Source organism: Calidris pugnax, unplaced genomic scaffold, assembly GCF_001431845.1.
Source record: "Calidris pugnax isolate Ruff unplaced genomic scaffold, ASM143184v1 scaffold44, whole genome shotgun sequence".
NCBI classification, from domain to species: Eukaryota; Metazoa; Chordata; class Aves; order Charadriiformes; family Scolopacidae; genus Calidris; species Calidris pugnax.
The window spans coordinates 11,674,935-11,702,401 of record NW_015094506.1 but is presented as its reverse complement, the minus strand read 5'-3'; the positions used below and the strand labels follow the sequence as shown (position 1 = coordinate 11,702,401).

At 36.0% G+C, this 27,467-nt stretch overlaps 1 protein-coding gene across 2 annotated transcripts; it reads right to left on the bottom strand.

The window, feature by feature from the left end:
- Positions 1 to 2,752: 2,752 nt before the first annotated feature.
- Positions 2,753 to 25,824, bottom strand: EPYC (epiphycan). Of its 2 annotated transcripts, none has more exons than XM_014963518.1 (7): positions 25,812 to 25,824; positions 23,502 to 23,682; positions 10,822 to 10,975; positions 7,881 to 8,039; positions 6,324 to 6,526; positions 4,697 to 4,792; positions 2,753 to 3,170 (listed from the first exon to the last, which is right to left on the bottom strand). In XM_014963518.1, the coding sequence occupies exons 2-7, from the start codon at positions 23,667 to 23,669 to the stop codon at positions 3,000 to 3,002; spliced, it is 951 nt and encodes a 316-aa protein (XP_014819004.1). In that variant the 5' UTR covers positions 23,670 to 23,682; positions 25,812 to 25,824; the 3' UTR covers positions 2,753 to 2,999. The 2 variants fall into 2 exon arrangements, with proteins under 2 accessions (XP_014819004.1, XP_014819005.1); XM_014963519.1 differs by having other exon boundaries at positions 7,881 to 8,006.
- Between the last annotated feature and the right edge of the window lie 1,643 nt (positions 25,825 to 27,467).

Below are 27,467 nucleotides of genomic sequence, written 5' to 3'. Positions count from 1 at the left end.
CACAGGCATACGCTTGGCATGTACCTGAATGGGGAAACTGCAAGACTGCTTGAAAGACAAGCACAGGCTTAGACTTTATGTTTGGCAGTGCTTTTGTAGGATACTGAACTGCAGAGGGAGAGAAGCTAAGGCTCAAGCAGAGAAAAGTAACAGAGCAGGTAGCACATGTATTCTGAACCTGTCTCCCAAACCTCTCCCTGCTGAACCCCTCTCCTAATCCTCTGAAGGATGGAATTCGGTAGTGGGCTTCAGGGGGTCTGTTCACGTGAAGCAGGTGTGCACCTAGGCATCACAGCTGAGTTCCATGAGACTTGGTCTGCTTTGTAATGTGTAACAACGACTGAAGTTCAGAGAAAACACACAAAAAGAAAAACATGTACAAAGAAACTGTGAACTACCTGGCTAGATTTCCGCAACCGGATAAGGTCGGCATTAGATTAGTATAGCTGACCACTCTACAAGAGATGGTTTGTGGTTTTGGATGCTTCCTCCAAGGAGAGTTTAGAGACATTATATCCCATTTAGTATTTCTTGACTTCTGTAGTACAATGCTTGATTTTTATCTACCACAGAAATTTCTGCTTTTTCTGGCATATCCTTTCCTTACTGTCCTTGAACTGAAAGGTAGCCTGCAAAACAGTCTTCAAATTGCAGGTACACACCATAGAATATGCTTGGGGGCCAGGTATCTGAACACCCCCATTTCTTTGTATATCCCTTGGTCCCCCCTCAGTCCTTGCATTTTTATCTTTCCCAGAGCACACAGAAGAGCTAATGATAGTATGAGTGTAAATGGAAAGGAATGGGTAGAATTTCTTTAGCATAAAAATAAATGCAGCTAAAGTCTAAAACTTCTGGAGTTTGCTGCTCCCCCTCCAGCTTTCAGCAAGATGGGAACCTTTCAGAGACAGTACCCCCTATCAGTGCAACACATTGACAGAGACAGAGATTTCAAAGTAAACAACCACCTAATAGAATAAATCATGTTTTTTCTCCTCAATATTAGTTTTAAATTAATTGAAAAAAAAAAAAAATAAACCTGGGGGTTTATGTATAGATTGACAGAACAGGGAAATTGAGTCTCAAAGGTGAGGCAAAATGGCACTAGAACAAAGCAGTGTAGATTGTGTAGATTCTGTGTATTTAAGGATGCATTGCACATCCTCCCTTTGACCACTAAACACAGTCCTGTACGTTCAAATTTTAGGCCTGAAATGACATCTGTATCTCCAAAGGGTTTTTTAAAAATCATTGACTTTTCAGTTACTATTACAGAGAAGAGAACTGAAAGATGGAAGAAAAATATTGTCTTGGCTCTAAGAGCGTGTATCTAAGCACAAATCATATCATTGGAAGGAAGTGCTAAAGTGAAGATAGCTGTTGTTCTACAGTTTGTTCTGCGTAAGTGTCTAAAACCAAAGAAAGTTATTTTAAACAGAAGTGAAGGGTCCAGCTGTTGTATTTGGTTTGGAATTCTTTTGCCTATCTAGATTTTAAGTAAGACTGTCAAACTGGTAGAAGTATGGTCATAAAGGCACGGTCATTGCAGCCTGCTGTATTTCTTCACCTCTGATTTTAGCCTGCCTGAGGTTGTTGCGTACGAACCTGCTGTCCATGTTCCCAGTGGGTTCTCTTCCAGAAAGTGATGGTGAAGGTGAAGAATGTGGTCTCTGTGAACAGAGTTTCCGTTGCTGGCCCAACAGAAATTTAGCAAGTCAGCTGCACTTACATTTTAAATGAGCATGTATGTTCAGTTAGATGAAAGGGAGCTTTGATATTAAACAAATATCGACTTGTGTAAGTGGAAGGATTTGTTACGTTTTATGGGGATTTTTTTGGCTGAAGTCTTTCATCAAACCTTTATCACTGAAGATGTAGAGGTGTTATTTGCTGCTTGTCACTGTTGAATAAAATGAATAAGTGCCTATGTTGTGTCTAGTGGATCTTTTCTGGGGGATTTATCCCTTAAAAAGTATATTAAAGCTCCCCAACAAAAGGAGGAGAGTTGGTCAAACTATACAAAGGGAGGTCAATTTCCTAATCTTTAGCCAGTAAGGCTTTTAAACAGTGAAGCAGAAAAACTCAGTGAAATCGTTTCAGATAACTGGAACCTGAGCTATGACTCCACAAGGATATTTGTGACTTGGGTCTCCGAATTCTGGTTTTAGTATATTGAAAGGCAATATTTTGTGTGACTCCAAAAATATGTCAAGGGGAGCTTTTTCCACTTCCTATGCAGAATAAAGTTCAGTATTTCTCAAATGGGCTATTTTACATGAGATTTTTATTAGGCATATAATCTGGCAGGCAAGTTTATCAAAGATACAGAAGATGGTTTGGGGCCTAATCAGCATTACAAAGACCAATTGTTACCATAAAGTATAAATAAATAGTTTATGTGCTTTTAGGGGGAAATCTGATACAAATTTAATCTCTACATTCCATTATAGATTCAAGGAAAGATTCTGTTTGCTAAAGAAAACATGCTTTTTTGGAATACTGCTAGTACTTTTCCAAAATGTAGGGATGTTTAAGGAAAGAAACAAAAAAATGGATTTGTCTCCTAATGAAAAATATTAATTAAATGAAAGGGAGATAAATATTCAATTGTGTACATATTTAATTTTTATTTCTTTATTTACTATTTTATAGTAGATTTTAAAATACAAAATTATTTAACTTTAGAATTCATACATTACTTTTTAATAATTCAGAATAAAAGTTTGCATTTACATTGATCTTTTATTGCCTTCAGTACACTTTTTGTAGTTAAATATTTTTCTTACTGTTATTATACAACTTCCAGTTGGGTAGATAATGGAGTTGTCTTTTAGCATTTCATCTTATAGTTTGTGCCTCAATAATCAATTTCTTTATTAATAGAAATATTTCCCGTATTAGCAAGATTTGAAAAAATACATCTTGTGTAGTGTAGCAGTGAGTTAAATATGTCTTTAAAGATTCTTTTAGCATATGACAGTATTGGCTCCTGTCAAAGCTTAGATGAGGTTACCAACTGGCAAACGGGGTAGACACATGTATGCATAAGGTGTTTTGCTCAGGTTGATGGGATTACCATCCAGTCTGATGTCTTCAAGAGCCCTACGTACGTAATTAAAATCTTTCGTTTTGCAAAAAGTATCTTCGTGCATCTCTTGAATGTTGTTGTTCTAAAAAAAAATAAATAAATTCTATGAGAACAGTTGCTTGAAAGCAATTTTTTACTCTTCGAAAAATGAAGAACAATTTATGAATGCATTTTCAGTGCCTAGAGAGATACTTGTTTGAACCCAGAGGGCCAGATTGTGGCTATAAGTCATCAAAAGAGAAATCTCCCAAGAACTGGCAAAAATTTCTTGGCCAGTACAAAGCTTTAGAACTGAGTAACTCAGACCGTGTAGCAGAGACAGGCTTTGCAAGAGGGGCCTACTAGAAGTATAGAGCACTTTCATTTCTGGAATCATGTTGAAGTGCCTTATTAACCCAAATTGGAACCAGTGCAGGCCAGTCCAAAAATCATAGAACCGTAATTATCATCCTGACAGCTTGATACGCCTCAACCTGCAAAGACACAAATCTGCAATTTGATCTGTGACAACTTTCTTTCCCCCTGGCCCTCTCACATGAGCTTAGCCCACATCTGTGTGTATACAGGGAAAATTGAATGCTTTAGGTTTTATTCCTTTGATTTAAATTCCCCTTATATTCCTTATGTTCACTGAGCTTTTGTTCTTGAAATGAACTATTTTAAAAAATGAACTGCTAGAATACAATATTGTCTGGAAATTGAGACTAAAAAGGCCATCTCCTAAAATGAGGGTTGTTTGAAAATTCTTCCATTCTAGTCAGAAGTTGGTGTGGAAAAAGTCCAGCTAGCTAGCTTTGGTCTGTAGCACTCAGCACTGAATATTTAATGCACAGGCACAGGCAGGTGAAAAAAATAGTCAGTTAGCAAGCAGGATCTTTCTATAGATTTATTTATTGATAGATAGAGGTCAAATTATGTATGGTACATCAAGCTATTTATTCAAAGGTTTTTTTACTGTATATGTAATAAATAAAAACATCTGCTGATAATCAAAACTGCACATTGGTACAAGAGGAGATAAAGTGATAGAAGCAGAGATGGGAAAGGTTAAAAGGAAGAATTCAGAAAGAAAAGTTTAGGTAAAAGCAAATACAAAAAAATGATTACAGAAAGATGATGGATACGATGTTCCAACATAGTCAAATGGAAAAATTTGGCTGAAAAACTGTTAGTAACTGCAAATGACCTTTATTAAGAGAGTGAAATGTACTGGATATAGACGTAAAGCAACTTTCTAGGGATATCTAAAAGTATTCCTGCCAGAAGATTTGTATGAGAAGTGTGAGGGATTTCTGTCTTTGAATTCTCTTAGACTACTGTTGGTCTTGACAGCTGTGAAACTAACTTTAATCTGTACTAACAATAAATGTAGAGTTTTATGCTTCAAAAATACTGTATTACACATTCTAATAATTAAAGCTTAGCTGAGCTACATTTTATGACTTTCAAATACTGCATTCACAAATTAATTGTATGTTTTCAATATTTTGTTTAGTCAAGTACACTTTTGGATAAAGAGAAGAAAAAAAAAGGAAGAAAACAGTTACCCTTTCCAGTTTTACTTACTATTTGGACATGATATACAGAGCCATTACTCTTGTGGCCTACCTGAAGATGAAGAGCTTGGAGGCTTTCAGGGAGTGGCAATGGAATATGATCCAAATTATTGTCAGTGATGTAAAGATGCTGCAGTTCATGCAGATCCTAGAGGATGAAGGGAAAAGTTGGGAGAAAAATACACAGGTTTTTTAAAATCTCTAGCAAGTAACTTTGACATTTATCACTGCAATGAGTACCACTGGATAACAGCACATTTTGTTTCAGCATGATACAGTTCAAAACATATGACATTCAAAGACAGTCATGAACTTTCATTTGCACAGGCTGAGAAGTGTTGCTGTTGAGGATTAGGTATTTGGATTAAAATAAAGGAAAAAAAATCTTTGAAATGTCTAGAAACTCAATAATTAGAGATGTAATTTCATATTGTTCTAAAGTGAAAATGCTGTCTCTCCCACTTATTATGCAGAAATGTTTCCTGTTCTGTCAGTTTTCTTGCTTTTGTGACAATCTTACTCAATTTTGCAGAAGTGTATTGGTGTTGCAGTTATAACTGCATAAAAAATGCCTGAGCTAAAAATAAATTTCTCATTCCATTTGAAAAGCTCAATCATTTTCTCCCTTGATATAGTGGAAGAAGCAGGTTCAACTGGTAATTATAACAATAGTAAAATATAAACTTGGCTACGTCAATAAAGCTCAGCAAAATGCTGTCATTTTGCCCTCTTTTAACGCACACATTACCATGGTACCTAACTACTTTTTTGAGCACAGTGTCCTATTTTAACTCTTACTGAAAGAATTCTAAGATATGGTATCTTAGATACCATAAGGTGAAGGTTCTTGGCAAATACGGAAGATAAAGGCTGAGACTCCTTGTGGCTAAAATCAGGTGAGTGCAGAACAAAAAGGTGCTAAACCAGAGTCTCAATTTGAGGGACTGATTTTGGCCCATCATTCCTATTCCCAACTCCTGCTTTATGTTGGTCTAGGAGAAAATATCTGGTTCAGTAACTGCTGTTGGTTGCTTCATTAAGAACCTGTCCTCCAAAGGAGGAACACAGAGGTGGCTGGTTACAACTTCCTTTTTAGATGCAATTAAATAGTGCATATTAGCCAGGTCTAATATATGAAGCTAGCCCGTGTTCCATAACAACTTCTGATTTCACATGCAATTAGGAGCAGTACAAGGCTGCTTTTATCCACCAAAATTCTTGAGGAAGGGTAATCACTCAGAGATTCCAACTTTCCTGCTTTTCAAGGTGGAAATAAGGCATATACATTTAATGAATACTCTTCCAAGTTCTCATGTGGATATATGGAAGAGTAAATCTGATGCAGCAGCATCCATAGCTTTGTCCTTCCCTCTTGCCTACTTGTAAGGCAACATCAAGCTGATTTCTGGAGTCTTGCTAGTCATGTGTGTAGTCAGTTCATAGATACAAACATAGTGTGCCATTGCAGGTCATTGTAAAGACAAATAAAAAGGGTTCTCATGTCCAGCTGACAGTGCTCATACCTCTTGCTCCATCTTTATAGATTATGCAGCAGCCAGCACAGTCATGGTGCCTATAGTCTTAACAGTTTTAGTACTGCAGAAGGACACATACTTGTTGTTTTGACCACATCCTTTGGAGAGAGGAAGAAAACATTTTCCCATCAAACCGAGACTTACTTTAAATGCTTCATTACGTATTCCTTTGCGACCAAGCCTGTTCTTACTAACATCGATGAATGTTAAGGTAGGTGGTAACTCAGGGAGTTGCCTTATCCTATTGTCACGGAGCACCAGCTCCTCAAGTTGGGGCAGTCTCTGGAAGGCATCTTCATGGATCTCTGATATAAAGTTTGCAGTCAAATCAATCCTCTTTAAATTGTCTGGCAAAGAAATAAGATACAACAAATATGTAAGGATGTATTTCCTGAAAGTTTTAAAAAAGAAAAAGGCAAATGGGTTATTTAAATTACAGGTTAAATGTCTTGAATCAGATCCATTCCTGACCCAGTATGTGGCATCTCTCTCTTGATGTATATAATACAATAATCCATATTTGAATAATTCTCCTGAGGAAGGGGACCAACATTTCCTTTTCATCCTGTTTAGAATTGCCTTGTCATTCTTCATACATATTTCAGTGAAATATTATAAAGTTAATTGTTTTAAAATTTCTGTATGTTCTGGGAATCTTTTAAATGGTTATCTTTTTGGAAAAATAACATTTAAAGGGAAGTAAACATGTTCTCTACCACCTTGTTCCACATTTCTTTACATTTTCCTATGTGTGAGAAATTTGATATATTGACTTTTTTCTAAAATACATTCAAACAGTTTTTCCAATTAAAAAAAACCAAAACCCATACAATTTATTTTTGGCAAGAAATAATAATGCCTAAATACCAGTGCATTAATATGCATTAATTTTAAATGTATTATTCTGTACCTCACTTCTATTTTCCACCCAGAATGTTTTTCATGGTTATTTTATTTTATTATTTCATTCTTATACTATCAGCATATTTTGGCCTAAATAAATTTTCTCTCTTCTTAGTATTTATTCCCATTGGGTTTTTTATATAGCAAGTGTATTCCTTCCCAAACTTCATGTCAGCTTGCACAAGCCAAACCCTTATAGATTTCTTTCATAAAAGGATATTTGCATTCCTCTGAATTGTTGTAGTAGTCTCTTTTGGCACTGATTCCACAGTTCTCCTCATGAAATCAATAAGTGTTAGGTCTAAAACAAAACCGAAAGAATTTGCCACAAATGGTTTTGGATTAACAGTTTTCATTAACTGAAGATTTTCCTAGTTCTGGAGTAAACCAATGAGCATACACTTTAAAGCTACAAAGTAATGGTGAAATTCCTTTCACACATATACTTTGCAAATATTTGAAAGTATGTCTACCTGAGAACTTATTTTGTTTAGGAAAACAGTACTTTCTACTATGCAACAAATGTTTCATGATGTTTGGGTTTTTTCTGCTTTTCCAAAGCTGATTACGAGTAACAGCAAAAAGACAGATGAACATTGTTATTTCTAATAATTCAAAACTTTGTAAAAGAATCTGCATTTACATTCAAATGTAACAAACCACTTTTCCATATCTGCATTTATGTGTATAATCCTACTGTCATCAAACATTACATAAAGTAAATCACTATGTCTTGGATTAGGATGAGACAGAAATTATAGACATTAAAGCTAATTGCAACATTATTTCTATCCATACTTAAGTTAGCAAAGTCATTTCTGCTGATCTTCCTGATTCTGTTGTAGCGTGAGTAGAAATACGTGGTTTTCTTAGGTAATGGTGGAATAGCATCAAGCTCACGATCATCACAGTAGACTGTGGTCCCTAGACATGTACACAAAAGGCAGGTGGGAAGGCCTATGAAAGAATTTAAAAGAAAACAGTTTGTTACCAAAAATGTTCAAAAATTGTAATTACTACAATGAAAAAAGCACAAAATGATAAGATTTGGATGATGATAAAGTTCACTCCCATCCTGTTTTGATTAGCATATCATATAATTTCAACAAGTGATTAAATTCTGCTTAAAGCTTTTTTTTTTTTTCCTGTCTGTGCCTAATAGGAGGTCATTTAACTTGTTCTGATAGTGTTTCTCAGACTACAGCAGCCAACCAAGGATCAATTTCCCCCTAAGCTGGCAAGTGTGTGCTTCCATCTAGATGGAGAAATGAGTGGGTCACTGAAGCTTGTTGTTAAGGTTTTCTAAGTTTGGTTCCGTAAATATTAATTATGAATAATTTGTAAGGAGATTAATATTTTCCTAGAGATATGGAGAGGAACCTCAATTTCCTTACATGTTGTTTAATTATGTTTTCTGACTCAGAACTTCAGCATAATGAAAAATTTCTCTGTCAGTCTGACTTAAGGTAAGTTGGAGACCATGTTACCAGAACATTTGGTTACTACCAGCAGTTCCTGGAAATGAAAAATTAGGCCATTTTGTCTCAGTCATCAAACTGCATGAATAGCCTGAATTCAGAAGTTCCTTTTGATGATACTGTTCAAATTTGGTGAGAATTGTGACACTGACTGGTTTGTCTGAATGTCATTTTCAGTAGGAAAAGTTGTTAGTTGCTATGTGCGTTGGATTTTTGATAAATCTTTTCTTTGATTATGGTTATAAATCAGCATATCTGTTTCTCATTTTTTAATGCCATAGAAATACTTGTCTGTTCCATGTTTTCTTCCTCCTTGTAGCAGATGGTTGATTGTTTGTTCCGGTTACTTTAGAAAATAGTAGCATAATTAATAAGTATGAAAATGCTTTTCTTGTAGATGAGTTTTTTCTCCAGATCGGTTGTGGCTACATGGAAGATTTGCCTTCTTAATCCATGCCAGTTAATGACAGGCAGTAATAACTAACTGAAGGGTGGGCAATATATGTGGTGTCTTTTCAGACAAGATTAAAGGATCAGAGAGCAGAGTACTCTTTTATTCGAGAATCTCTTTTTGGGCATCCAGGAATAACATATCTGCAGAGATGAGGTTCTTTTTATACTCTCCCTAACTTCCTCCACAGGAGAGATGAAATTAGCTACAGGGAACAAGCCTGACACAGGGTAAAAAATAAATGGTCACACCTTGAACCATTCCAGCAAATCTAAGCCTAAATGAATGTAGAGTTCAGGGTGGCTGACAATTTTTCAAAATATTGCAACATAGTACAGGAAGAGAGTTTCCCTTCTGCCCTATTTTTGATCTTGGAGAAGTGGTATTTGTCACCTGTGGCTGGTGGAGACTGAAAAATGACAGAGTAATGGGAAGGATTCAAAGAGATTTCAACAAGAGAAATGAACTTGGCTTGATGTTCTCCAGCCTTGTTGTCTTCTATCCAGTACCAAGACAAGAATAGCAGCAACATCTGAAAGGAAACTCTGTTGCTGAAAGAAAATAAAGACACAAAATAACTGATGTGATATGTTACAGTCTTGAGCCTCCCATGCAGATCTTCAGTTGATGCGCTAGTTGATTTGCATTCAGTGCTCAAAAATATTGACAGATACAGAGCTCATAATATGTAATATTTATGTGAAATGTTTTGCAGCATCCTGTAGCTCTCAAAATGTAAGGAAGCTATGTGTTTTTTTCAGAACTCTCCTGGGAAATTCTCATTTCAATTTTTATTTGTTTTGATGTCAGTGGTTTTTTGGTTTGCTTTGCTTTGCTTTGGTGTAGGTTTTTTTTGTTTTTTGGGGGGGAGTTGTTTTTTTGTTGGTGGTGGTGGTGATGGTTTTTTTGCCTGGGCAAGGTTCACTAGTAATATGCATAAAAAAAAGACAAGAATGATTAATTTCTCATCACAAAAAACACAATCTCAGAAGCATGAACTCTTTTTTCTTTTCCCCCCCCCCCATTTCATTTGTCTTCTACAGCACTCAGTTATAGTGTTAGGCATAGTAATACATAGCCTTCTCCTGTTGTTGTATGTTGATAGCCACACAGCAAAAAGACCCAACACAGCAGTGGATAACTCTAGTGATCTTCAGCTACAAGAGCTCAGAGTAGCTGCTAACAAATGCCAATTATTAGCATCACAATGTTTGCATGGGAGAGGGACAGAATGTGTTTCAGAATTTTAATTCCCTTGTGAGATGCAGAAAGTTCTGTCTTTATTATAGCTTGTCTGAACAAGAGAAAATCAGCTTCACCCAAAATTTCAAAATAGTTTCTTTCCTTAAGTTTCATAGTTTCTAGTTTTCATGGTCCAGAATTGTTCAACTTTTTAATTATATTTTGTAAAAATATTTTATTTATTTATAAAAATCATGTAACAAGTCACTGTAAGATAAAGTTAGTTGGTAATGATATTGAAATCTAAGTTAATAAAAAAGTACTGGTAGCATTTGCCAACCATTAGCAATTTCTTAAGTTGTGTTTAAGTGTTAATAAAATTTTATTTGAAAACTATCTTCATGGGTGCAGTCATTTTCTTATGGAAACAGTGTGGAAAAATTCTGACTAGGCACCTCTGTGACTTCAGACCATTCAAGATAGGCATGTTATACATCTCTACAGTAAAAGAGGTACAGAAATTATATACCTTCTCTTCAGTAAGAGAGGCAGACACTCATAAGCAAATAAAGTGGGCTCACTCAAAGCAAAGCTACACATGTGAAACTCATAGCTCTTTCCTACTAACCGTCTTGAGTTTGGGGTCCAAGAACCCCAGATCCCTGTGCTGAAGATCCATCGATTAATTTTGGAGTTGATGCTTCCTCATCAGATTCTTCTGTCAATGGTGCAGAAGAATAGCTCTCTTGAATTATAGCAGGTAGTGCTGTCCCAATCTCTGTCTAGGGAAATTAAGAGGAAATAAGAAAAGTTACTGTTTACTTCCACTGGTAGCTGATTCTCTTTCAGTTATTCATATTCTCCCACTAGAGGTCATGTATGTTCTGAGATTTAGTGGTTGAGCTGCATTTTATCTGGCAGCCATAATGAATTCTGATGACGTGTAAACAGTTCATGAAACTCCAATATGCTCCTTCATTTTTTATCTCAGTGTTTTAAACTGAGATATGCACGCATGCATGTGCGCACGTGCATGCACACTGCATGTACTTCACTAACAAGAACATGTAACAACAAAATGTTTTTTCTGCATTTATTTGAAGTTAAATTATATTTGTGATAGAAATTTGTATATCCTGTGTGACAAAGGAAAATTTGTTGTGAAGTATGAAAAAGATGCAAGTCTTTTCACCATAAAATTGTAAATTGTACCAGCATAAATCCAAATCCAATGTAGCTGTGCAGGGTCTATTTAAAAATATAAACATACTTTAAAAATCTTATTATCTAAGAACTCTGAAGTCTAAGTTCACATACTGCTTGCAAACATGGTGGCAGTGGTTTTGTCAGTTTCTTTTTTTGACTCTGGCCAGCTTTATTCATCAGCAGTTGCATTATGTAGTACAAAAAATTAAGGGTATAAATAAAAAAATGTTAGATAAAATCTTGGTTTAGAAAAATCCTATAAAATTTGGAAATTCCTTTCATGGAAATAGAAACCTTATTTTTTTCCTCTCCACTCAACATAATTAGTCAAACCAGTGAATTTTACTGTGTTAACTATAATTCTAAAGATGCATTTGGTTGATTTTGCTATATGACAACTTCAGGATAAAAATGAAGATGTAGCAATTTTCTTGTTATATAAGCCCCTCATAAAGAGTAGTGCAAACTTGCCAGGGTTGTTGCAGAGGGGGCTACATTTGCAAAGAGACAGAGGCAAAGAGGCACAGTGGTGTACTGTAATCACCCAGACACTGACAATCCATGCGAGTTGTGTGACCTTTGCAAGTTACTTTACCACTGTACCTTGATTTCCCCATGTGTGATAACATTGCTTGACCACCCCAGGGCCTCGTTCAAAAGTGCACTTCTTTTGTTTTTTAAATCCCTGACAACAAATTACTGTCCTTATAGGGCTTTACAGACCTCAGGTTCTATTTAAAATTTAGGTAATACATCCACTTGTAGGGTGCTGTGCCTCTGTTCTGCAGTTAGCACTCCTTAGCCTATATCTAAGGCGTGATCAAAAACAGGAATTTTGTAACAATGTCTTCATCCCAAGTGTGAAGGAGAAGAAGCATAAAATTATGCTTTAGTAAAGATTTTCCTCCACTGCAGCGTTCTAGCACAACACTACCATAAAACTATTAAATCCTGAGGTTCTTCACCTGATCAACCCTCTCCATTTTTTGAAATTTTTTTGCTGAATTTGCTGTCCCCATGGAGAACCTATTGCTGAACCCACTCACACGAGTGCTCATAAATTCTAGTAGTAAAATACAGGTAAAATTAATTGCATCCAGATGGGACAGGTGGTTAGGATTTTTCAAATTAGGCTTTCTATGTAGGCTATACAAGTTAAAGGAACTAACACACCTTAGATCTGGGTCCCAAGCACAAGCAAAGTATATTCTGATCCCTATTTGAATCTCATAACTTAACTATATGATATTTTGCAAGTAGAGTTATTTCTGTCTTATTCCTTGATAGGATAGGTTTTAAATATATTTATGTGAAAAACCTGTGTACATTCATATATGTATATTTATAACAGCAGTGTTATGCTCCTAGACTGCCTGAGAGTATCTAAATAACCATATAAAATCTACATGTTGCACAGAAAGAATTTGGTTTAAGTTACATAGTGGTCATAGCTTCAAATATTTTGCATCAATTAGTTTCACTGAAAACAGAGAATGTGGAAGCAATGAAAAACCAGGAAGCACTCTGAACTTCACAGACTGAGATTTTGACTGCATACACTTCACGTTCTCTGTATATTCTTTAGTTGTATTCCAGTAAGCCATAGATAATATTACTAAATATAGTTTATGGATAAAAATGCCCTGATACAATGCCCGAGGATCATAACTTTGCAAAACACATGGTGATCAAGTGAGCAAAATGACCTTCAGCTGAACTACGACTGAGTAACCTGTTGGTGTAAGAGTAAGGATGCACCTTGTTGCTTTGTGCAGACAAATACACAATGTTCCCATCTGCAGCACTGACAGTAAGACAGCTTAACCAGGAATGGACTTGGGGACAAATCAAAAGAAAACTTTGGGAACAAAGGAAATGGGACAGATGTTCTCCGAATGGAGGAAGCCTAGAGGGAGAGATGCATTCCAGACTTTTATAGATCCAAGGTAGTACTGCACTAAAGTGCTTGCACATGCAGTGTACTACTTCACCAGTTTTGTGGAAATGAGATAAGAGTCCCTGTCCTGAACTTTGGAACAAAATCCAGAGGGTTTGAGACCTGTTAATGGCTGTGTATGGATCTTTTGTGGCAGTTCTACTGAGAATAATATTCTAGAGAAAAGCATTTTCCAGATACAGTTTGTAAATAGGTTTCAGATCAAAGATAACATTCCTTTCACTTGTCATGGGATTTGGGTCATCTACATTGACTGCCACTTCTCTGAATATTTGAGGGCATACTTTATGAAACTTGCCAGCTTGGAATTTGTGATTTGCTTTATGCTTTCTCAGGTTTTCTTAGTTGATTAATCACTGTAGTTGTTAGGTACCAAAGCAGAGGTATTAACTTCTAGTACTTCTGTTCCTAGACTGTTGTCTCTCTTTTGTTACAGAATGTTATCTAGTTTTGGAAATGCGCAGTTGAAAGCCTCCCCATACTTTCCTTGCCAATGTGCTAAATCTGGGTTCTAGAGAAACTATTCCGAACATCTAGTTAGTATTATCTATCCAGTCTCCTGCACCAGTTGTGACTGTCATAAAAAAAATCCCAGTTATTACAGTGAATTTAATGATGCTGCCATTTTTACACTGGTAACAGAATAGGAGTTCACTGATACATGTGTATTGCATATCAGACCTGGAGCATGAGCAGTATTCACTTGCTGTAAATAGGTTGGACTTGAACCAGTAACTTAAAGGTAAAAGTCTGTTTCCCATTATCAGTCATTTGAGCCATGCAGCTTTCTATCTTTTACATATTTGATAAATCACGCAAGTTTCTAACAAGACAAAGATGTTACTTGAACTATATAATGTACAGAATGGACCTTTGTCATCCAGATGCTTGTTTATTTTTGGCAATATACACTTTATTAAAAAACTGAAACAGAAATGATTCTGCGTCACTTAATGGTATTATTCTCCATAGGTTTTGGGGGCAGGGAGGGTTGGAAGTAGGGAGGGGGTTGTATTTCCTTTGCTACTGTAAGTGATATTCTTTATGAAAAATCACAAAACAGGAAGAATATTGTGGAGAAATACAATAATGCACATTTCTCTTTGCCGATAGTTGCAAGTCATAATCAGAATCAGCCTTCCAAGCTAGATTTAATGCATGGTACAGGAAAATACTGAAAGGGAATCACATCACCTACCTTTAGCCATCTAACTATATGGTTAATAGTTACCCTACTTTGTCTTTGGAATCAATCAAGACATTTGGAGCATACCAGTGCAGAATAACAGCCACAGGACTGTAAGCAGAGTAATACCTTTCCTAAGATTGCATAGAGTACCTATTTTTTTTGCCTCCTACTTTTATCCAATATGACTACATTTACAAACGAAGCTTCATGTGGCTGGCCGATTTAGAGGCATTTTCAGACCAGGAAGTTACAAAAGTCAAGAGCACAGAAATCTGAACATATCAATGAGAGATAAGCTACAACTGGTGAAAGTCAACTCTTAACTTTAGTTATTGATAGACTAGGCATCTTGTCTACACTATGTCCTTTCACAGCAGAGAATAAGAGAATGAGACAAAACTTCTGAAAAGTAGCTCCAGCCACTGAAAACACATGTTTCTTTTAGGATGGGTTCTTTAGGTATCTCTCTTTCACCATTAGCTGAAAAGCAGATGATACAAATGAAAAGGTTTTTAAGATTAGAAATGGCTCAGGAAGCTGAGATGTGAAAATAACGTAAGATGAAAGAATATCTGTGGGCTAGGAGCCAGTAGCGGTGGAACAGAATAGAAATGTAGGTAAGACTAACCTACATGAGGATTATAAACTCACATAATCAATGCAAAGTAATAAAATACAAAAAATAAATAGATTTAAGGAGTTAAATAACAAGGCTGGAAGCCATCAATTGCCACGTTTTACTTCTGAGGTGGTGTAATTCTGGGGCAGATGTTCTGTCTATCATTTTCAGTCTATATCTTTCAGGAACAAAGTTGATAAATTACATGAAATAAAATAAAATCTACAGGAAAATCTGAGGTGTGTCTAGTTCTGTAATTCTTTTGCTGCAAAAAATATACTTTAAAACACAAACAAAAGTTCAGAACTTAAAAGAGACCTCATAAACTTGAAGGGACAGTTGTACCACACACTGACCCATCAAAAGGAGCTAGTTTTCTCCACAGCTGTTCTGAAACTAACAAAGGCCTACAAGAAAATGTCTAATTATGGTCGAGGTTTTTGGTTTGCTTTCCTTTCCAAAAGTGTCTCATACTTGTTTCTTCTTGAATTTTGCATTTAAGGTCCTATTGTTCTATCTTAAAAATAAATAGATCTGTGAGCCATTGCATATTAATGGAATATCTACTTAGATTGAAAATTCTGCAGCACAGATAAATTGTCATTTTCAGTACATAAATAAGTTGTGTGGAGAAATTAATGTAATAAAACTCAGGGAGATCTGGGAAAGTAGAAGGTGTTATTTGTTTACAAAATTTAAAAGTAAGCTGATTTTACCCACTCAGACTAATTCTCTCAGATTTTACTCATTTTCGTGTTTACACCGACATGTTCCCACATACCTAAATGTCTGTGCCCAAGTGGTCTGGCCAGGATCACTTGTGTTCAACACAAAAAAAACAAGGTACAGAAGCTACTGAGTCCTTTTACTGCCTCTGGGGTTCTTCTTGACAAACATTGGAAACTACCCCTTGGACTGTTTTTTGTCTCCTTTAAGATTCACTGGCTGTTATGAAGTCAGTTCAGGGTCTCAAGGATATCTCCTCATGCAGTGCAGGCAGACCAGGCACTGCTGGAGCTGAACGTGCTTTTGCCCAGTTCACCAGCCTGGCTTTTCCTAAATGCACTGTGATTGCTTTGTATTCAAACTACAACCAAACAGTGTTAAAAACATGAACAAAAAGAACCGGATTCACTTCACTTAACTTCAAACATCGAATTTAAGGGTCTTATTTAGTAGCTTAGTCTCCTTATGTTCTTGGTGCAGACAGTGGAATAAGAATCACTTCCTGAGAGTGGATGAATACACATAAGTCATAAATCAACTTCCTGAGGTGTGTGTCTGTCTTCCTTTGGCTGTAAAGGAGACCATATAGAGGCAACTATATTTTTTACTGGACATCAAGACCAAAGTCTGGCATCAGATCTGATCTTCCTCTCATTTCTACAGCTTGTAGTGCAAAGATGTTTAATCTTATATGATCCAATCCAGACCACGCATGTAGCCTGAAGTGATACAGGTATAGTGCTCACAAGCTGCTGTATCTTCATAACTAGATAAGTTTCTAATATTAGGTTTGTCTTCACGATGTTACCCTATATAGAAATGTGCTGTCAGTGTAAGATCAGTTAAAAATCATTTAGTGGCAGGTCCAGGACATGAGTATGGTGCACAGAAGAAAGTGCTGAGGACAGGTCCATGCATGTGGTGTATTTCCTGCCACTGAGAAGGACATTCTGCATCATAATAACAGGCATTGCTGCACAAGTCTGAAAAATAAGGAACATGGATATCAAAAAAGGAATAATAATAATAGGATTTTTTTTTCTGAATATTAAGTTATTGTACTGCCTACTTTTTCTTCAACTTGTAGTCTGAACTCTATGTCCTGGATCAACAGCTGCAACTATTGTATCCACAGCTACTATTTCTCCTTCTATTAATAAGACTTAAGTTGGGAGTGGAAGATGAAAAGCAGAAATTGGAAGCTGGTTCAAGACTAGATCTCATCTAAAGAAAGCCAGAGCCAAAACCACTCTTGAGAAACAACATTCAAAGTAAATTCTCAGTCCTCAGATTTCTGTGATGTCACGGTAGGGACTGTGTTGCTATGAAATATTTACAATTACTGCAGTACCATTTCTATACTTTTTTTTTTTCTTTAAACAAAACAACAAGAAAAGGTACAAGTCATTAAAAGCAGGAGCTATGCTGATACTGGTGGACAGTCTTTCACCATCTTTCAAGATATTAGGTTGCATTGAGGAATCAAGGGATAGAAACTCAGTGAAGTTTTGCTTAGCTAACTCTACTGATACATGCCTGGTACATGTGTAGCTAGAGGATTCAGGAAGAAATTTAGTCAGGGCTTTACAGTTGTGCATGTTTTGAAGAATTTACTGAGCTATCTCTCTCACACTTACAACTTTGTGTAGGGAATGAGGCATTCCTGCACCTAAGTAATTAAAAAAAACTCATCTGCTAAATTTGCACAACTGTTTTACTCCATTTCAGTTCTGATGAAAACAAAGATGATGATTCTCCATTCATCCAAGAAGCAAGAGAGTTGAGACATAAATTACTAGCTAAAAGAGGCTGGCACCCCAATAACTTCTGTTCCAAAAGACAACTTGATCATCAAATGGGGTCCAGAGGAGAGTTTGGATGAGATGTTGAAACAATGCCAAAAAACATCCAGAGAAGCAAAACTCATGGCAGAAGAAGTATGTCAAAAGGAAGCATGATTACGTAGCCTAATATGAAAGGAGCTGAGACCTGGGAGATTTTTCAAGGGATTAGTAATGACCCATGCATTAAATAAAGACTAAATATGAATAAAGATAGAAATTACTCAGAGCAGACTCAGAGCAGAAAAAAAAATTCCCAGCTCTGAGTTGTGTACCAAACCATGCTCTGGATTCTGCTCCAGTTGGCTCTAAAATGATTCTTACCTTAAAGGATTGTTAAATGGGATAGAAATGTGCATTTTATTTAACTCAACAGTATTCAGAAAAAGTATATAGCTATGGGTACAATTAGGAATTTGGGGTAATTTTCTAAAATATCTGTATCCTTGTTTCATATCCCACATCCATAGGAATGATGGCTTCTTTCTTCTAGAAGAAGCCACAAAACTGGAAGTCTGGGGAAAAAAAATTAAGTGACTAGGGAAATCGAGGTAGCCAGCATCTACTGTAAAAGACCTATGTAATCTCACTGTGGAGTTTCAACTGTCACATCTTTCACAGATGTGAAAGTTACTGTTAAGCAATGAGCCCAAGATGGACCAATTTAGGTGTTTTCAGACCAGAACAACTGCTTAGGCAATCTCACCCAGTCTGAGGTAAGAGGAAGTAGTTAGTTGGTTCAGCTAAGGTAGTGGTAACTAATAGCATGCCCAGTATCGATTTTAGGTGTTTAGGAATGTCTTAGCCAGTACATTTAGTCTTTATAACATTTCAGATAGCTAAGTGGGTGAGACAAACCCTTCTTGGATTGTACTAGAATTTAGGGACTAACATGCTATTTCAAATCCTTCATTCTTGTCTTGCATTTGGTTTTGCTATATGAAAAAATATTTTAAACATCACTCAGGTATTTCATAAATGCTTTTTAATCCACACAATGTTTCCCTTTTGTGAAGACATCTGTGCAGAAGCATATGGAATCAGTTATGAACAGCCAAGTGAATGTAAGAGCTGTAGTCAAAGCTTTTCTGAAAAAGTAGAAAATTTCCTATTTGGGGATAAATCTTCAAATTATCTTATCACCTATGTAGTTATCTGACTTCTACATTACTTGTACCAATTCCAAAGTTTTGTAAAAGTGTATATGACATGTTCTGATAAGTCATTGCATATCCACCTATTTAATCAGATACCTGCCACAAAGATAGAAACAGCAGTGTAAGCCTGTCTCAACTGCAGAATGGCAAGTGGAAGCTCTTGCACAAGTAAGACCCATCTTCATGCATGTTATGACAACAGCACAGATGCTTTGTGTGTATGCACTCATGAATATAAGTGAATGCCTGGGCTCAGACTCAAGTTCTGAGCTTTGTGCAGGCACTTGAATAACCCACTTCCATCTTGATTCAAAACAAACAAGCTAATGTGGGATCAAACGTTAGGCTTTCACAGTGCTTGTCTCTGATTATTTTGTGGGTGGTACTTTCCAGCTCACCTCTTCTGCAAACACACACCCAGACCAACCTGTATTCAACTCCCTTGTTTTGCTGCTTATTCAGAGCTAGATAGCTCCCTCGCTTCTCAGCCTCACTAGTAGCCTATCTTACTGATGAAAAAATTTTCCTGATGCCTCTGTATTTTCACTTCTTATTTATTTAACATAACTTTTCCTACCTGAAGGAAAATTGGCTGGTTATGTTTAACAGGCACTGTAATCAAAAATTTGCAATGTGATTTTATTAGACATTAATAGCTGATGTATATAGGAATCTCTTTCCACAATTTGTGTTTCTCACACACTATCCAAACAAAGCTTTAGTTTCAAAGAGTGAAAAACTCTGAGCCTTCTGTTTTACCAGCGAGAAGCTTACACAAGAATGCCTTTGACAGCCTGACTTGATTTTATCCATTTTAAAGAAGGAAATCTGTTTTTGTATATGTTTGCAGAGCAGCTGGAACAATGAAGACCCAGTCTTGACTGGAGCCACTGGACCCTATCTTGATATAAATATTCATTGAAAATAATAATGAAACTTACTGTGTAGAAAAAGGAGTGATACAGCAGCTCATGTTTATACTGTTGTAACTGTCAGTTTCAGCAGATAAATCCAACACAAAGCTTGCACACTACCTCACAGTGACTTTCCTTTGCAGTTTCTTTCTCCTTTAGGACCTTTGAATTTCTTCCTTGGTAATAGGTTTTTCTTTTACATTGCCTTTTGTTACCATTATCTGTGGAAGAGTTGATATTGTTCTCTCTAAAGTCTCAGTACATATTTTGTTTCTGAGTGATATATTACTTAAATTTTTTTTTTCAGTAACAATTTGCCTTTGGATGCAAGGCTTTAGCTAGATCTTCCATGTCTTACAACCTGGGAACTTGGAAACTGCAGATTTTATAGCCCAGATTTGACCCATCTAATACATAACAATACATAGCTTTGATTGAGGATTCAATACAATTCTCTCAAGTAATTCACAGATAGAATTATTTTCCCCAGGCAAAAACTTCGCATTAAAAAATGTTTTCCACGTACACAGATTGAATTCAATGAAAAGAATGCAAGAAATTAAACAGATCTGCTGATGCTAGCAGGCAATGCTAGATATCCTCTGATTTCCATTCTTAATTTTTCCAAAACTAAAATTTAGTCTAAAAACTATGAAAAAAATTGACAGATTTCAAGTGGAAAAATATCAACAGCCATTATCTAGATAAAATGCTCTCAGAAAAACATTTGCAAGTCAATGAAGTGTGTGTTTATCTACACACATGCACTTCATTTTTGAACACGTACTTCACAAGGAAAAATACTTAAAGAGTATAAGAAGTAGAAAAGAAGTCATGAACTTGGACTCAGTCACTCTTGATTAACTTTATTAAGCTGAAATTTTGGTGCTAACCCTGAGGCAGGTGCCTAGGGGACATCTAAAGTTATTTGAGGAAGACAGGTGGATTGGGTTTGACTGGGATGGATTTAGCTTTCCCCATAGCAGTCCTAGTAATGCTTACTTTGTAGATAACACATCAGTATTTTCATTACTGTTGAGCAGAGCTTGCACAGCATAAGGACTGTCTCTCCAAGCCCCCTCCCTATCCCAAGGCTGGGGAGTGGGCAAGGGGTTGAGAGGGCACATACCTAGGACAACTTCTCCAAAGGACATACTGAAATAGGTGCTTAATTTTAATTCCTTAAGATGCACAGGTGCCTAATTCCTATTGAAATCAACAGGAGCAAACACCAAACACATCTGATGTCTTAGAACCAGTCAGTTTCCTGGATCTGCTGAAAATCAGTTGGATGCACAACCTTGGAAAAGTTTGCATTTCTTCAATGAGTTTAAAAATGTGTTAAACAGAATGGTTTGTATTTGCATGTAACTGAATTTTAAAATCTGAAATTGAAAACAGCAACATCAGAAAATGTATTTCAGAAGGCTAAAGACAGGGTTCAGAATTCTCTAAAGGGAAAAGAAGGCCTTAAATCAGGTCCTAAAGAGTTACTGTACACATGCTAGACCTAATGAAGGCCTGCTGTTTATCTGGTTCTCTGTGGTATCGCTCATCATTTAAGCTATGCATAATAAAAACTAACCTGTGACCTTGGATAAATACTGGTTTTTACACATAGAGCCACTTGTGTAGTTCACATCTTTACAATAACAGAATTGTAGGGAGGAAAGTCATAACCACGATCAAGAAATCAAATGTATTCTGTTTAAAACTTGAGGGATGTCAATAATATTTAGTATCTAGAAGATAACCTGCAAGACTGACATGCATATCTATAAAAGCTGCTTGATTTGTACAGAACTGACCACTCTGAGCTCTCCTGGGTTTAGGGGAATTGTGAATGCTTCGGTTTCCTGTGGGTGGTACGTGGTAAGCAGAATGTAAGCAAAAAAACATTTTGGCTAAACATCTAGGAAAAAAGGGTTCTCACAGGGAGGTCCATCCATATGCAAAGTAACATTCCTTTCAACTGCTATGATGGATGACCTTCACTTGATGAATTTTAAGCAGTCTGTCTGAAGAGCTCTGTAAGGGGAGAAAACCCTGCTCTGGAAAAGAAGTTTACAAGACAAAATGAAAAGACTTTTTGGACTCTGCCTATTCCATGCTTCCCAAAAGAAAGAAACGTGATAGGACCTGTTGTGTCTTTTCTTGTTGGGTACAATATTGATCATCCTGAATTTCCTTTCAGCTGGAAAAAGAACCACAGAAGCCTTGCCTTGTCTCTGTCCTTCACTCAGAAACTTGCAAAGGTGCCACCTTATACTTCAGTGTCATAGAACCTCACAGGCAGAGCACAGCACAGGAGAGTTCCACCTACCATTCAACGTATTACTAAGAAATCTATTGTTTGAATGGGAAAATCTCTGTGGTGAGGCACATACAAAATAGCCTCTCTCACTTCTAGGACGGAAGCCATTTCTGTAGAACTGATAAAAGCTTCATTTTTAAAAGCAAAGAAAGAGAGGAACTGTGACTTATTAGACAAAGTGAAACAGAGATAGTGCAAGTATCCGGTGACTAAAAGTAGGGTGAAGAAAGCTTGAATGCATGGTATTTAAAGAGCTGCGATTCTGCATGGCACAGGAAAGCAAGCCAAAGGCAAAGTAATTTCTTTAGAGAAAAGTTCTTCCCAGTCCTTCTTAGATGAGATAATTTATTTCCTCTAACTGTAAGGTTCTGATTGTAGTGTAGTTCTCCAGTTTTGGGATATATTTATTCTTAAATTGTCTCTGTCTTTTGCTTTCAAGGTTGCTATCCAATTTTGATTTCACCTTGATGAAAAACTAGTTCCTGTCCCTCCTGCTGCATTCGTGAATCACTCAAAAGAATATATTTTCATGAATTATATACTGTTATGTGAAAAAGTTCTAAAATATTATATGTAATAGCAAATCCCCCATATTATTATTTAAATGTTATGTTTTTCACTCAACTTTTATTGCACTCAATCCTGAGTCATACAGTGCATATAAAGTTACGCCCATGTCTAAGCAGAAAAGTGAGACTAAAATTAATCTAGCCTTTCAGTAATGTAGAGAAATACAGGAATGCAGGAGGGGAAGGAGGCATTTAAGTCAACAAATTGAGTCTCTTGCTTGTACAGACAATACATCTCACTATAGCAGAATTCCAACAGTTTTTCTTCAGTAATTTTTCTTACTTTCCCATTTTTCAATTAAAGTGTTTTCCCTTTCTTATTTACTTCCTTCTGCTCACTTTCCTAACAGAAATAGAAACCACTAGAATTTATAACCTGAGATACTTGTATTGAACATAACTATTACTATAAGAAACAAAATCAGGAAAGAGCACTTTACAGCCTCATTTAATGTGGAATGCTGAATGTCCTCTCTCAGCTGCCTCTGTGCCTCATCCTGACAGAAAAAACAAAAGGACAATCTCCAAGAGAATTTGTGGCGATGCAAAAAAAACTAAGTACTGCAGCTTTCCTCTGCTATTGAAGATTAGGACCAAAACAAAATAAACAGGAAACATTTTGGCCACATTTGTAGATTGGGGAAAATGTGAATGAACTACAGTGTATTATTAGCACAGAAAACTGTTGATCAACCAAAGGCAATGGCAACCATATGAGCAGTTTTGTCTGATAAATATTTTCATGGCCAACAAAAATGCACCAGTAGGCACTACATTTATACTTTGGAAAGATAGAATAAATGAAGTTCTGATTACCTCTAGTTGGTCAGACTGCTCATTTTCATCATAGACAAATGGGTGAGGCAGCTCTCCAAGTGGTATGTCATAGAACTCAGAGTCATAAATTAGTGTATCAGTGATAGGTGCAGCTCCAACAGACTCAAAGATAAAAAATCCCAGAAAAATATTTACAAAGGTCTGCATTCTGTTTTCCTTTCTGAAAGAGAAGAAAATGAACAAAATGTGGGGAATCTGCTATTTGCAAGGAATGTATGAAAATTTAATCTCACAAATACAGTACTTATATGTATGCAACAATATTTCTGAGATATAACTCGTACCTATTCATCATGAATCAAAGGTTTATTCTGCTTTGTTTCATGAAGGGTCCCTAGATCTGAGAATTTATTCAAACTACAGGCCATACTAACATTTAAATAATTTAGAAAAGACATATGGATTTTTATTGGTATAAAAATAAACTGATCTCAATGAGAAAGTACCTGAAACGGTGACAGGATGATATGTCTATTCATCTCTTTCCCTTTTCATCTAACTTCACCTGTTTCCAATGCACCATTAGAAAAGAACTTCTGAGTAACTAACCAAAATCTAAATTGTTATATTACTTGTGTCTATCATAACGAATAATCTTTTGAAATGTACAACAATGTAATTTTGTCTTTCTCCTCCACCATTTAAAAAAAAAAAAAAAGTAGAAAACTTTAGGACTTCTTTCTTTAGTGTCTCTGGATAAGCATAATTAAAACACTTTTCACCCAGTATTTATTTTTCCAGAATAAAATTTTAATTTCTTGAATGGTGTGGCATACTTGGACCATCACTTCTGCAAAAGTATGGGGAGCAAAATTCAAAGTAGTCTGTGTCCTCCATAGCTCTGTAAGTGACAGTACTCTGCATTACTTCATTATTCAATCAACACAATTTTTAAAGTAGTAAGAAATGGTAGCATACTACAGTCACCTGTTCTCCTTGGAGAACAGAATTGTAAGTTTGGATTATCACCCATTTACAAGTTACATACTTTAGTAAAATAATAGAAAATTCATGCTGGGCTCAAATAGTAGTGTTTATGTGTTCCCTGTTCCTAGCACATGATGTATTCATTCTTATCATATAAGATCCCTGACACAAGGCTCTATTCAGTATTCTTTACTTACACCTTGATTTAACTACAGCTCCCACTAGTTTCACCAAAAGCACAGACAGTGACAATGAACAGTGCACAAGTCTAATAAATTCTACTCCTGATGTGATGCTATAGTATACACATTTAAATATTTCATTTTAAAGCTGTAACTACTTATATTAAATGTATGAAATGTACAAGACATTTTTTGAATGTGTATGCTGAGCAAAAAGCTGAATTTTAGCTTCATGAAAAGAGGTCTTTATGAAGCTGGTTTAGGCATGAGGATATGAAATTCCTCTGGGGATGGTCAGCAACACAAGGCATTCATTTTTCCCTCATTTGCTTTATTCAAAAAGACTTTTCAGCTGCTGTTGGGAGAAGCTAGAGTCACTTGGGCTTGTCTTTGAGAAAACTTAGTTGAATTGCATCTTTCAGTATTAGCTTCCAATATTACTAAAGGTATTCTGCTTCGTTACAAAAAATTTCAATGAAATAGAATAAAAATGCAAATGGTCTCTGAAGTAAACTGGAGTATATTGGAGCTTAGTATTTTCCTGTCTTTATATTTTTTGCTGCCTGTTTTTGACAGGACTGGATATCGTCTTTTTTTGCATGTCATTTATCCCAAATGATTCTGCTTTAAAGGGTGTTTTCTAATAACCCAAAATGTAATAATAACACATCTGGTGTAAAATTTCCTCTGAATAAACAACTCCTAAGTAAATAAAAAAACCCACAAAGTTATTATTAAAAATTGTTTTCATTTCACATTGCCTAGAAAAAAAAAGGGGGTTTTAAAGGGACTGATAAGTATTTAATCTTGTATACACAGAGACAAAACCAGCAATTATAATTATAATCTCTATGAAAAAAAACTATTTACACATGACTATAGCATCTACACCAACCTGCAAAGTTTGAATGTCTCTGCACTTCCCTTACGTGTAATATACTGGAACACACTGTAATGATATTGGCATCTGCAGTAGCTGTAAGATCAAATATTTTGATGAAGATTATGTATTCCTCTCACAGGAAGGAACTAAGACATATCCAGGGAAAAATAAATAGTCTCCTCAATCTGCAGCCTTTGAATCAGTATTATGCACGATCAAATAAAACAAATACTATAAAAATATTTCCAGTGTTAAAAATCTAATTAACTGTTTTAAGAGAGAAGTACCAAAACTTACCTTTAGCTTCCAGTCTCTCAAATGGGATGGAGTTGCTCAGAATGCAGAGCCAGTGGTATTAGACCCCGACCAATGGCAGTGGCATTCTGGGGCTGTGGGAGGTGGTACAGCTTCTACCTTCAACTGGAGACCTCAGCCCAGGGAGTTTCTCAGACTTCAAACACCTTTATATTTGATTGTGCTGAATCAAATTTTAGCAAGGTCAAACAAAGTTGTGTTGTAAGCAAATGACATTCATTTCACATCACAGCTTTTTACTCTTTCCCTTCAAATTTCTTACTGTTCCTACCAACATACCAATAATATTCTCAGTGGCATTCTGGAAACAATCTTTTGGGTGTCCTGGTAATCTAGAAATGCATATTTTCCAATGTCCAAAATCAAGGCTTAAGCAAATTGAAGTACATATGAATATTTTTTACTACATGTAACTTTTCTATTTTGGGACTCATTGTATGTGATAATGCTTAATGAATTTCCATCTGCTGTGGGTTTTATCTTGTATGTATTTAGGGGTACTTTTTTACCTTTACTTTTCTGTAAGTACTTATGAGGCAATACTTACAGGATCCATTCTTTCCAGAATGTTTTCCTTCTGCAAGGGAAATCCCACTTCTTATTAAAGAAGATATATTCCTATTATAGTAGATATGAGCTCCTATAATATGCTGCAACGGATAGACATATGCAGTAGTATCATGGACTTTATTGCAGCAGAAAAAGGTTTTGCAATGTTAGCAGAAGTCAAGCTAGCTCTTTTCCTTATCAATGCTATTTTCTTTTTTGTCAGTTCCTACTTAATTCTGGACTTACTTTCATATTACAGTATTTTGTACAACATATAACCATTCCTTTGAACTTTTTCATCGTTCCTCCAACACTTCAATAAAGAACATCTCCTAATACTGTCAATGTCCTATATTAATAGTTAGGAAAGGGCAGAACCCATTCCTTATCTATGGAAGAATATGATTCATGTAGAAGATTCCAATGTCCTCAGCAAACTTGATTACCTTTGCTATATATAATTTCCACATCAATCTTTTTCTAATAAGAAGACCATCCTAAAAGGACAAATTTGTATGAGGAACTGAAAGCGTGTTAAGAATTTTAAGCCAGCTCTCAAAAATTTGAAAGTCCAATATTAAACTTCTAGGGCTAGCCCAGGGAATCCAAGAAATTTGAAGTGATTTGGCAGATAGAAAGGTCAAAGAGTAGAAGAGGAACAGTTCTTTTAGCAGATAGAGGGTGGGATATTGTAGGACAATGCAAATGGCACTAGGTATCATGTGCTATTTTGGCAATTGAGTCAAGTTTGCTGTGCCTTGCAATATTATGACTGCTCATGGATGACAGACTACTTTCTAAGGAAGGTTCAGCATGATTTGCTTCCGTGAAAACGGGTCTCAAATCATTAAATCAGATATTTCTAATTTCTGTATTCACAGTCCCTCCCATTGTAAAAGCAGTTTCTTCCATGAAGAATCAGGGCAATAAATGCAGTGGGGGCACCATACTACTGTGTCCTGTTGTTTTTTCTACAGGTCGGTAGTTTTGGCCTCAGTTTACTCCTTAAGTTAGTGATCTATTTGCTTTCAATGCCTATGTATCATCCTTCCTAGCACCAAAACAAATAGCTATATTTTCTGCAGCAAA